The sequence below is a fragment of the Protopterus annectens genome, chromosome 10.part0 (assembly GCF_019279795.1).
Source record: "Protopterus annectens isolate FY-2018-M chromosome 10.part0, PAN1.0, whole genome shotgun sequence".
NCBI lineage: Eukaryota > Metazoa > Chordata > Ceratodontiformes > Protopteridae > Protopterus > Protopterus annectens.
In genome coordinates this window covers 1717971973-1717984829 of record NC_056744.1, presented here as the reverse complement: position 1 = coordinate 1717984829, position 12857 = coordinate 1717971973, and the positions used below count along the sequence as shown (strand labels likewise).

General features: G+C 39.1%; 1 protein-coding gene across 1 annotated transcript in view; it reads left to right on the top strand.

Moving 5' to 3' along the window:
* LOC122814467 (zinc finger protein 91-like) overlaps positions 1–12857 on the top strand; it is a 493609-nt gene that overhangs the window by 136532 nt on the left and 344220 nt on the right. Inside the window, exon 8 of the mRNA XM_044087047.1 lies at positions 2820–2945. Coding sequence (XP_043942982.1) covers positions 2820–2945 — 126 coding nt within the window. The remainder of the gene's footprint in view (positions 1–2819; positions 2946–12857) is intronic.

Genomic DNA, 12857 nt, shown 5'->3' with positions numbered 1-12857 from the left:
AATAATGTGGCAAGACTGTTGCACTGGGGACTGTGCAAACATAATAATAACGAAGTAGCTGAAAAACATAGGAAACATGAGCCACAAAGCATTATAAAAAATGAAGACATTTATATTACATGGGATCACCCATTACCAACTGTTCAAGAAACAGATGCGAGAAAACTACATATTGAAGTCCATGAAAAGAAGACAAAGTAACATTGATCATTGAAATTGCTACACCTAGTGACTACAGTGCCTTACGTACACTGAGACACAAAGTCATAAAATACCAGGATTTGCAGGCAGAAACTAGGGCAGTGTGGAAGAATGATACCCAGAGAGTTCCAGTAGTAGTAGTAGTAGGTCTTAGAAAAAAGAATTTATATGTTATGAATTGCAGAAGGAGTCATTACTGGGTATGTTGAAGGTGCTGTGAAGAACACTTCTGGCTAACATCAATGATTGAAACAGTACTAATTTCAAGAACTTTAATCATAGTTTGACTTAGGAATGGGGTCCATTCCCATCCTGTTATTAGAAACCCAAATGACCTGGAGAAATTTAAAAAAGAAAAAAGGGTCCAAATGGAGAAAAGGTGAAATCAGCAAGAAAAGGTGAGTAGTATTGCAAACTGAAGTCATCCTGAAGTATTGGTGAGTAACTTCATGTGGCAGACTCTGTTTTCACAAAATCTCACCGAGAAGGAATGTGATATAAAAGAATTTGAGCAGGAGGGAGTGTATAAATATTTGGGGATCAATGAATATTATACTGAAGTAGCTGAGAAGCATTGGAAACATGAGCCACAAAGCACTATCCAGAATGATGACGGACCCTGGGAACTACTGCCCTATTAGCCTGATGAGCCTGGTCTGGGAACTTATAAACAATGACATTGGTAATCTCCAAACTCTGGACCCTACCTGGTTCGGGTTTGTAAATTGCAAATCATGTCTCCTAAACCTGATAGACTTCTTTGAAGCGGTAACCAAAGGCATAAATGAGGGTAAGGTGGTTCACACAGCCTATCTCGATCTTGCCAAGGCTTTTGACACCATCCCCCACTCTGGAATTATAGATAAACTCACTAAACTAGGTATAAATCCCTATGTCACAAGATGGGTTGCCAACTGGCTCACTGATAGAACCCACACAGTGAAAGTAGCAGACTCTAAATCCAGCTTCAGACCAGTGACAAGTGGAGTACCACAGGGTTCAGTCCTAGGTCCTCTCCTGTTTGGTATCTACTTCTCTGAAGTACAGGCTAACACAGAAGGTCTTTGGCTAACAAAGTCTGCAGATAACTGCAAACTAGGAGCCATAATCAAAACTCCTAAAGATGTGGACATCCTACAAAAGGGCCTCACTGAGACAGATGCCTGGTGTTAAAGCCATGGCCTCAAGCTGAATGCCAAAAAGTGCATTGTCATCCCTTTTGGTAAAAACTCTTACCCATGAACTACCACATAGGCGGTAGTCTACTTAACACTGAAAGTGTGATAAGAGACCTTGGGACTCAGGGGGACAATAGTCTCTCCTTTGATAATCACATTGCCACAGTAGTCAGGAAATCCTTCTACGTGGCACTCCTCATCACAAAAGGATTCTCATCCAGGATAAAAGAGGTAATTTTTCCCTTCTACTCATCACTCATTAGACCCATTATAGAGTACAATGCCCCTTTTGGTATGTAATTTACAAGACATCTACAACAGCTGGAAAGGCCACAGAAATACCTCACAAAGAGGATTACTCGCCTCAAACATATGCCCTACGCAGACCGTCTCAAAAAACTCCAGCTTTACTCTGTCACATATCGCCTACTCAGAGGCAATCTCTGCCTAACATACAAATCTATGTCAAACCCAGAGCTGTTGGACATGCTCCACGTAAAGAAATCCCAATCCCTCTGAACTACATGCTCTAGGGACCTAAACCTTGTCATCACAATAAACAGAACATGCTGGAGGGATAGATTCCTGTCCCAGAGACTTCTCATACTCTGAAACAAACTACCTATCTATATCAAACCAAGCTCCTCATTAGCACTCTTCAAGAAAAATCTTGATGATTGGATGGGAGATAGGAAATTCACCCTGGGGATCACTTCTGTGGCTCTGCTTGACAGGGACACAGAAAATAATTTTCTTGGGTGGCAAAAGCCAGGGTACCGTTTGGCCATATAGGCCCAATAGCCTAGTACCTACCTATGAACCTATATCACATGGGATCACCCATTACCAACAGTTCAAAAAGTAGATTTAAGAAAACATATAGCAGGCCATGAAAAGAAGACAAAAAATGGCATTGATCATTGAAATTGCTAAACCCATTGATTACAATGTGTTACGTACAGAGAGAGACAATGTCATAAAATACAAAGATTGGCAAGCAGAAACATGGGCAATGTGGAAGAAGGATACCCAGACAGTTCCATTAGTAGGAGGAGCAATGGGTCTCATTAAAAAGAATTTGCAGTCTTATTTAGATAGGATACAGATGCATGTAATTCCGTATAAATTACAAAAGGAGTCAATTGTGAATGCTACAAAGAGCACTTTTGACTAACATCAAAGAGTGAAACAATACTAATTCCATGAATTTTAATCATACCCTGACTTAGGAATGGAGTTAATTCCTGTCTTGGTACTGGAAACCCAAAAGACTTGGAGAAATTGAACTGGGAGCAACAGTATAAATGTATTGAATGTAATAAATGTTTCAAGCCATCCTAAGAACTATCGACCAGTAGCATGCCTTCCAACAGTATGCAAATTGTATATGGGAACTGGGGCAAAGTTTGTAGTTATTTAGACTTATTTATTTATTTCCAGTTTGATTACCGTGGAAGTCCACTGGGCTCTGAGTGCCCATTTGCAGTGGAAGCACTGGGAGAAAAGCTCCATAATGCAGATTACAGTAAAGAAAAACAGTCTAGAATCAAGGTGTTGAGAGTACAGGTACAAATGCATAAAAATTCAATACATAGCATGAACAGTATTGCTCATAGCGAGAGAAAGTGTCATATAGAATATGATTTACATAATCATTGACATAAAATTCACACCTTTAAAGTCAAATGCTATTTACAATATTTACATAGTGCAAGATATCATAAGGGAAACAGCTGTGGAAGACTAACGTGAGCTGTTAGGAGTTTAGGAATACAGGGAGAAGTCCTTCCAGGGGCTTTTGCTTAAAGGGATCTAGGTGGGGAGAATGTAGTTACATTTCCATTTGGAGGACAGGTAGGAGAAAAGCTGAGTTTTGAAGTTGTATGAGTTTGACAATGTCTTTAGTGCGGAAGGGAGCAAATTCCATTTTTTGCCTAGGGAGAAAGAGAGGAAAAGTTGTTCGGCAGGTCATTTTGGTTTATGGAGAGAAATTAAGTTTTAGTGTTCAGATCAAAGAGTTCTATTAGGGGTGTAGGGGGGAAGGATGTTTGTTAGAGCAGGGAATTTGGTTGAATTGAATATGAGTCTATTTACTGTGGTGAGTTGGAGGTAGTCCAGGCAATTTGTGAGTTCTAGCCAGTTCAGAGATTAAAGGGTAGCACAGTGATGAGTGGAGTGTTTAGCTTTGGTGGCAAATTTGGAAATTTTATTATAGCAGATTTCAAGTTTGGAAGTGATGGAGGAGGACAGGTTGGTTAAAAGAGGTGCTCCGTACAGTAATGAGGGAAGGAGATAAATAGAGGCCAGAGTATGCCTGGTAGAAGTGGAGAGGAAATGGTTGTTCCTATAAAGCATACCTAGGTTTTGGTGGGTTTTCTTTATATTTTGCTGGCTGTGGATGTTGAACTTGAGGTGTTCATCTATAGTAACGCCAAGAAGTTTGGCGAAGAGAACAACTTCAATAGGAGACTTATTTTGGCTAAGAACTTGAAAGGAAGTTTTGTCATAAGAGAAGGTTTTTGATGGTAGAAACAGTAGTATTTTAAATTTGTTTGTATTGAGAGAGAGGTGATTTTGCTGCATCCAGATTTCAGTAGTTGAGAAGGCCATCTGGGCTTTACTTAGAAGTGTAGGGAGGTTAGAGGCAGAGCAGACAAAAGTTGAATTGTCTGCATATTGGATTACTTTAGCATCAGGAGTGGTAGAGTGAAAATTATTGCTAAAGATATTAAACAGCATTGGTCCAAGGATGGACATGTGTGGTACTCTGGTAGGGGTGGGTAAGAAAGATGAAGTGCCTTTTTTTTCCATTTCACAGCCTGGGATATGTCTGACAGATAACTTGTGAACCAGGATAGAGTGTTTTGGGAGATATTTAAGTTTGACAGATGACTGAGAAGGTGCGTATGGGAAACAGTATTGAAAGCTTTAGAGATATTTAGGAGGACTGTAGATACTAAATTTCCAGTATCTCGGGCTTGAATGAGTTTCTAAGAAGGAGACAAGTGCTGTTATGGTATTGTGCTCTGGTCAGAAGCCATGTTGGGTTGGGGTAAGAAGTTGGTATTGGGTCAGGAAAGGCATTAGTTGGAGGTGAATGCATTTTTTTAATATTTTAGAGATTGGTGAGAGAAGAGCTATGGGGCAGAAGTTTGAGATGTTAGTGTTTTTGCCTCCCTTGTGGAGAGGAAGAATGATGGCTGAATGCCAGAGTTTGGGGACGCGTGGTTCCTTTATGGATTTATTGATTAGAATACTAATTGGGAGTGCTATACCATCAGCAGCAGACTTGAAGAAGGATGAGGGGATGTTATCCGATGCATTAGAGCAATGTTTAAGTTTGGATAGAAGTCTTTTTATGAAGTTTGTAGAGTCTGGTTTAAGCTCAAACACAGGGGAAGTTATTAGGGAGCTTAGATGGGGGAGAAGATAGGAGAGATGGGTTGTTATTAGGAAAAGTCTTGGTCAGGTCAGATATTGACTGTATAAAAAAGGAGTTGAATTGAGAGGCTAGGTCGAGGTCAGATTTGCTTGGTTCAGGACAAGAGTTATTTTTGGAGCCTGGGTTGAGAAGTGAGTTTATGGAGTTCCAGAAAAGTCTAGGGTTTTTAGTAAGGTTAGACTAAAGCTTAGTGTCGTAGGATTTTTTTGTCATTGATGATTTGTTTTTTTGCAAGGTTATAAAGTTGTGTGTATTGGAGAAGGATTTCGGGGAGTTTATTTTTTGGTAAAGATAAAGTTTTTGGTACAGATAAAAAAATTGCCTTCTGCCATTAGCACAGAAAGGTAATGCAAGAAAATGGTATGAAGCAAATGATCTATTACTAAACAAAGCCTTAATACAGAACTGTAAGTGGGTGAAACCTAAAGTGTAGAATAGAGAGATTAAAAAATTTGACAATTCAGATATACTATAGAATGCTCTGATTTTTAACACGTATGATACATTTATTACATTTTAAAGGTATCACTGTGAAACAAAGGCAGACAATTTTGCAGTGAATAATGAAAAAGGACAAATTACTATCCTGGGTATAAAACTTCAAAGATGAATATTCCATGGTGATTATTTTCACCACTGCTGTTTTTTTTTTGCCCTCAACCCATAAAGCTGTTTCCACCGTAACTTCCAGTGAGTGCTGTGACCTCCCTTACTATACTGGGTCAGTAACTAAGGAGCTTTAATCCGTACTACTGATTCCAATGTAAGACTGTCACTTAAACAGGAGTAATATTTCACAATTTTCCCCTAAGAACACAACAGGAACATGCTCTATAGCCTGGAACTGGACTGTATACTTCTGTCCACCCCTAATGCAACTCATTATTACACAGTTCAGATCAATGTGACCCGGGTTAAGACCTCTGATACACTCACACTTAAATTAAATCTCACACATCCAAACACTTCTGGGAAAGCCTGACAGATTTCCAGCTGTGTCCATTCCCCAAAATAATATGATAATGCTGCCACCAATCAGAGTGTTTTCATGCCCTTGTAAGGGGTGTCCAGTTATGAAAATTAAATATTATAATAAATAGAAGCAGATGATCTAAGCAGCCAGGCTTTTGGAGTGGCCCTGGAGGATATGAAGGCAAGTATAAGCACTCTTAAATCACTAAAGAAAAACACAAATGTAAGTTAATAAAAATATTTAATATTGATCAAAATAATTAAAAAAATGTAAAACAGTCATTCCCAATAAACAAAAAGAACTCATTCACCAGGAAAATGAAATCAATACTGTAGGACAGAGATCCAACATTCAGAAAACTCTAACTGATCTACCCAATTAAGTTACTGTCCCTGATCTAAACGAAATTACTAAAACAGAGCAAATACAGGCTTCTAGTTCTTGGTGAGTCATTTTTGTATCCACTGCACAGTACATCTGTGAACAACTCACAACTGTAATTGACTTCTGGCAACTGACCACTGTCTTCAGCAGGCATTTTTTGTAGACTAGCCTATCAACTGTTCCAGTTCTAATTTTCATTTCATATTTTGAATATCAACCAACAGATGTTTTCTAAAAGTTCCTTCCTGTCTTTCAGCTTCTGACAGTAACACATAGCAGCTGTCAACATTTCGATGACATCATCTGCTGATCAGCTGAGTATGAGACAGTTTACATTTAGAATCTCTCTTCACAATCATGCAAAGTTAGAAATGCAAAAGGATACTGTTCAAGTCTTTAAAACATTCTGTACAAACAGATTATAAATCAACATGTAAGATCTTATTTACAATATCATAGCTAGTCAAGCTGGCATATAATACACAGGTTAATCTAAAATTATGTACAAAAACTCAGTCAGACATGCTAGCACAAACAACAGCATCTAATCTCTTCACAGACAGAACCCAGGCTTTTTGATAGAATCAAATTATGTCCATGCATTTCAAACAAATGTTCATATCTCTGGAAGCATAGCTGTTACTGAACAAGTATAGATTGTTTAAAAAGAATAAATCAGCACAGCACACAGAAACCCACTAAAACCCATTTTTTATTATTACACATTGCTTAATAAAAAACAAATTTTAGTAGGTTTCAGTGTGCAGTGCCGATTTATTATTTTTATTAAGTTTGTTTGTTTATTTGAAATAGTGTAAATGGCAAATGCTTCAGCACAAACTATTTTTAAGGTGGTAGTATTCTTTAGGTGCTGGATTTTAAACCGGATTTCATGAGTCACTGTAAATATAGTAACTCTTAAATGTGTAATATTTTGTAAAAAAAACTTACACTATCCCTGCAACCACTCAAGTTACATACATGCTGTTACAGTTCATACAGCTGAGAGCAACCATATGAATCTAAGCAGTTCTGTCTCTGCTACATTGTTGTTGAGATATAGAAAAGCATGACATTTATGACAATATAAATAAATATTTTAAAAACAGCGTCTAATATCTCATCTGCACTAGACAGAGGTCAAATATCAAAATAGTTATGATTGCCATTGTGTAAGTTTTAAGATGAAATATTTTAATATTTTGTGTTTAGCATGGTTTTAAAATTATTAACACAAATATGCACAAGAAATATTTGATGCTTTGAGGCATCAGTAGGATGCCTGGCTGCCTACTGTGTGGAGTCTACATGTCCTCCCTGCAGTCGTGCGGGTTCCCTCTGGGTGCTCCTGTTTCCTCCTACATCCCAAAGACATGCTGTAGGTGGATTGGACACTATGTTGGCCCTAGGTTTGAGTGTGTGAATGTGTGTGCCTTCTGTGGAAGGTTGGGAGCTGGACTGGCAACTCAACATTGTAAAAACTCCACTGCCAATCATTCCACAGACCATTGTTCCTCTGTGGTGACCCCTAACTGGGAAAAGCCGAAGAAGAGGCATAGTAGGATATAACTGCAGAAGCATCTACAGGTGTCACCTGACTGTAGCGAGTTAATGGGTCTATATTAGAAGACCGAATGAAAAAAAATATCAAATGTGTAAACATCGAAATAACCGGACCTCAAACTTGCTATTGTAGGGGGCTGCACCCCCCCCCCCCGCTAAATATATATACCAACTCCGAGATCGCAGTACAGTGAAGAAAGGTCCAATATTCCAATCTTCACTGTGCCATGATCTGGTAAACAGCACTTTGAGGTCCGGTCTTTTTGCTGTTTTGCCGTTCGCTATTTTTTTTCATTCGGTCTTCTAATATAGACCTGAGTTAACAAAACAAAACTTAGCCAATGACATCTCATTTACATTTGTTGATTTAAAACTTTATCTTTTATCTGCTAAGCAACTGAAAATGCAGCTACAAATGGTGAGAACTTTCTCATATGACATAAGAATGACATTTCATCTTGATACATGTCTGACAGCAACATGTATACTAGGAAAACCATACCATTAAGATACCATTAAAATAATAACTTGGGAGATGAATGTGACAAAAGAGCTTGAGTAAGTGGGAGTGTTAAATGTCTTGGTATAGATGATGGGTCAGCAATACAGATAAACCTGAGCAAAGCTCAGTAAGGAATATTTTGGAATACTCACACTAATACCGAAAAACTGCCTCTACTTCCAACTTCTAATAGTAAAGTTCAAGCTATGAATCAGCTTGCTCCTCCTGTTGTAAAGGCAGCGGCAAGTGTTGGATTAGTCGGAGAGGAAAACAAGAAAACTACTTCTGACTTATTAAATGATATACAAAGATGAGTGCATGGCAGGACCATATCTATCTCTCAGTGTAAAGGATATATGGGGCTCCTCAAATTTGACTCTCTCTCTCTATATATATATTTTATATATATATATATATATATATATATATATATATATATATATATATATATATAGGTCTGCAGTCATGGGGTTGACTTATAGGTTCATAGGTTCATAGAAGGTTACTAGGGCCTACAGCTCTTACAAGCCTAATAATACTTATTCCAACTAGCCCCAATTATCAGTCATTAGGTGAGTCCAGTTTGCTGAGTTAAGAGTCTATGGTAGTTAGTAATGACTTCCTCTGTCCAGGATGGACATGGGTGCCACCCTAGGAGTGAATTTGTGGTCACCCATCCATTGATCTAGGTTGCGTTTGAAGAGGGGCAGGGAGGGGCTCTGTTTCACATGAATTGGAAGCTTGTTCCAGAGAAGTGACAGTTTCAGTGAAATGTATCTATCTGTCCAGCATGACCTGTTCGTGTCAAAGGCTGGGTTAAGACTCTCTTGTAGTTTGATTTATGAATGTGTACTATTTCTGTCAGGGTCAGGTCAGAGACTGCCCTGTAAGCCAGGCAGACGTCACCCTTAGCAACCTGTAGGATCAGAATACAGTGGCAGGACTTTCAGTCATTCCACATTGGACTTGTTTTGTGTACCCTCTAATTTTTTGGTGAGAAACTTCTGTGGCCTGTCCTATTGTTGCAGGTGTCTGGTGAAGTACATGCAAAAGGGAGCATTGTACTCAATTATTGGTTTGATAAGGACCTTGTATAATGGAAATATAGCATCCTTAGATCTAGATGTGATATCTTTACTTGTAAGATAAGCCACATAAAAGGATTTCCTTACTACTATGGATACGTGGTGATCAAAGTTCAGGTTGCTATCAACCTGAGTACCCAGATCACATACCACTGGATTTGCATTTAGGGGGTACTGTCTGTATTGTATTTAGCAGGGATGTCAGCTTTGCTAAAGGGAATAATGCATTTTTTGCATTTATCTTTAATCCATGGTTTGGGCACCAATCATTTGTCTGTGTTAACCCTGTCTGCAATATATTAACATTGTTGGGGGACTCAATGATTGCTCCCAATTTGCAATCATCAGTGAACTTAGTATGCCACAGGCTGTCCAAGTTTGCCTGGACTTCTGAGAAATAAATTCTGAACAGTAAGGGTCCCAATACAGAATCCTGTGGTATGCCACTGGTGACTGGTCTTTTGCTAGAGGTAAAGTCACTCACTTTGATAACATGTATCCTGTCAGTGAGCCAGTTGGTTACCCATCTGGTAATGTAAGGATTAGTTCCCAGTTGGAAGAGTTTCTGTATAATACCTAAGTGGGGGATTATGTCAGATGCCTTGGCAAGGTCCAGATAGGTGGTATGCACTGTCTTTCCCTAGTCCAGGTCTTTGGTGATTTTCTTAAAGAAGCCAACCAAGTTTAACGGGCATGGTCTACCTTTAATGAATACAAACTGGGTTGGGTCCAGAGTTTGGAGATTACCTATGTCCTTGTTAATAATGTCTATAATGATTCTTTCCATGGCCTTACAAATGAGACTAGTCAAGCATATAAGCCTGTAATTCCCAGGGTTGCTTGATGGTCTCCTTTGTGCATTGGGATTACTGTTGCTGTCCTCCATTCTGGTGGAACATAGCCAGTTTGTAGGCTGTGGGTAAACAGGGATCCAAGTTGGTCTGCTAGGTCATGTTTTAAGTTATTTAAAAGGCAACCTAGGATGTTGTCTGGTCCCATTGATGCCTTGGAGAGCATCAAGATGACCTGATCTCTTCAGATAATAAGCTGAGGAATGATGACTTTGGGGGATGACTGGAGGGGGCAGGGGGGTGAAATTTGTTCCTGATCTGTTAGCTAGCAGGTTGGATATTACCTCCAGTTGAGTATGGGTGGTGCCATCTACAACCAGTTTAGTGCATAGCTGGGTATTTCCTTTCAGATTTTGGATGTAGTTAAAGAATGTCTTGTGATTATCTTTAGCTAGGGAAACTATTTTTGCTTGATAATTAGCTTTGGAGGGCTTGACAAGCTCTCTAGTTTGTTTGTTTTAGCTGGTGACTGATTTCTTCCTCTGCTGAGCTAGTTACCTCTTGTTCTTGGACATTAGTTTATTTCTGTTGTTGTATGGCTTGTTTATACTAGGGGTCCACTGAAGTGGCTTGTTTTTTTTGGTAACATCTAATTTTAATCCAGTCACATACAGCCAATTCTATACAACTGCTTAAGTGGTTATACAGGGCATTGGTGTATGCTTCTACATAGAAGTCTGTGCTATCTGCATTCAAGGGGGCTTTGAAACTTCTTATACCATCACTTAGTAGCAGGTAGTTTGTCTGAAAAATTCTTAAGAATTTTTGAGCTTTATGGAGTATCTGGTCTTATAATTACATCAAACGAGATTGATTTATGGTCTGATCTTACCGGGTAGGACATCACACGGGGGGAGTGCAGTGCTCTCCCATGTTAGTAAGTACTATATCCAGGACATTTCAGCCTCTTGTGCATCTTCTGACTAGTTGTCCCAGAGCATTTGCATTGACAAAGTACAAGAACCTCTGAGCCAGCATGTTTGTGGTTGTGTACATTTCCCAGTCAATAGTAGGATAATTAAAATCATAATGAGTAAGGTGTTGGGCTGTATGGCAAATGACCTCAGTAAGTCCAGATATGCAGTATGCTTTTCCTGTTTCATGGTGCAGGGCCAATAGCTAGCTATGATGTGGTAGGGGGCTTTGCCTATAGTTAATTGGATATGGAGTAGTTCAAGAGAGTCATACTGTTTGACCTGTCTCGAGGTGTACTTATCCTTAACAAAGATGCACACACCTTTTCTTTTTCTTTGGTTCTTTCATGCTGAGTTTGTGGTGAGAACATATGGAAAGTATTGTAGACCTGCACATCTTGGGTGCTTTCCACACCTTGAACCATGTCTTGATGACTTCACATATGTCAGCATCTTCCAAAGTTAAGTGTGCTTCCATGAAGTGTAGTTTTCTGTTTAGGCCCCTAACATTAAGCAGCAGTACTTTGAGTTTATCTAGAGAGGATTTTGTTATGTTTGGAAGTTGTTTTTTTTTGACACTGCCTAAAAAGGCACAATAGGGATGGCTATTACCTTTACCAGCATCTGAAAGCCTAGAGGAGACAGGTGCAGATAATCTCTGGCAAAGCAGCATGGGCTGTCGACCATGTCTTCCCAGGCTGACACATATTGGATCTCCTTGGACTGATGCCAAAAGCTAAGTGAATTGTTAGTCAATCATTTGTTGTTTGTGTTGTGGCATCATCCTTTGAGAAGTTAGAATACTGCTTAAGGCTAAGCTGATACCTGCCTGTGACACATAATCTGAGAGCTCAGTCTTGTCTCTCTTCACTTAGTCCAGTGAGGTATGCCTCAAGTCATTCACATGGACTATGACAGAGTCATATTGATACTTGGGGTTGAGTGATTTGACAGATCCTGGCACCTGACAGGCAGCTGACCATAACCCACTCCTTATCTCGCCTGGTGACGGGAACATTCATGTATCTCACAATGGAGTCTCCTATAACCAGTGCATTAGGTTTTCTGATTACACCTTATGGGTTTATTTGTCGATTTGTCGAGAGACTGGTGTGCGTGTTATTATGTGTTATGGTTGTTTTTTTTTGTTTTTTTTTTTGTTATGTGTGTAAGTGGTTTCTGTTTGGGAGGTCTCTGATTTTTTGGTAAGTTTCTAGTGAGTACCTCTGCTTATATGGGTTTATTTGTTGTGCCCTTATTTAGTATGTGAAGTGTGTATGCCCTGAAAACCTTTTTCATATTCAGTTTGTCCTTATTTGAAAGACTTGCCTCCAATTTCATAGTGTAACTACATCTCTCACATAAAATATTTGTTTCAGGAGTATGTCGTTGTCAGTATACATGAGACAATTGCTACATTGCCTCAGGATGCCCGTGTCTATTAGGCTGGTGAGAGAAATGATGAGAAACTGCCCATTCATAATAGCAGGCTCTTACTGTATGTTTGCTATCATCAGATCAGATCAGACATAGTAAAACTTCAGGTCATTACCAAAGCAAGTCTAAGTTGACATCCTTGTTTAGTCTAGCACAAGCATTTTGGAAAGGAGTGCATATGAAAATCAAGCCAGAAGTGGAGAAAAAGCAGCTAATAACACAAGGTGCCAATAAATAATTAAATAAATGTAAATATCTTGACCAGAACCAGAGGGAAAAATGAGAAGCCCACAGTTATAGGGTCAGGTATAGAGAACAGCTGAAATG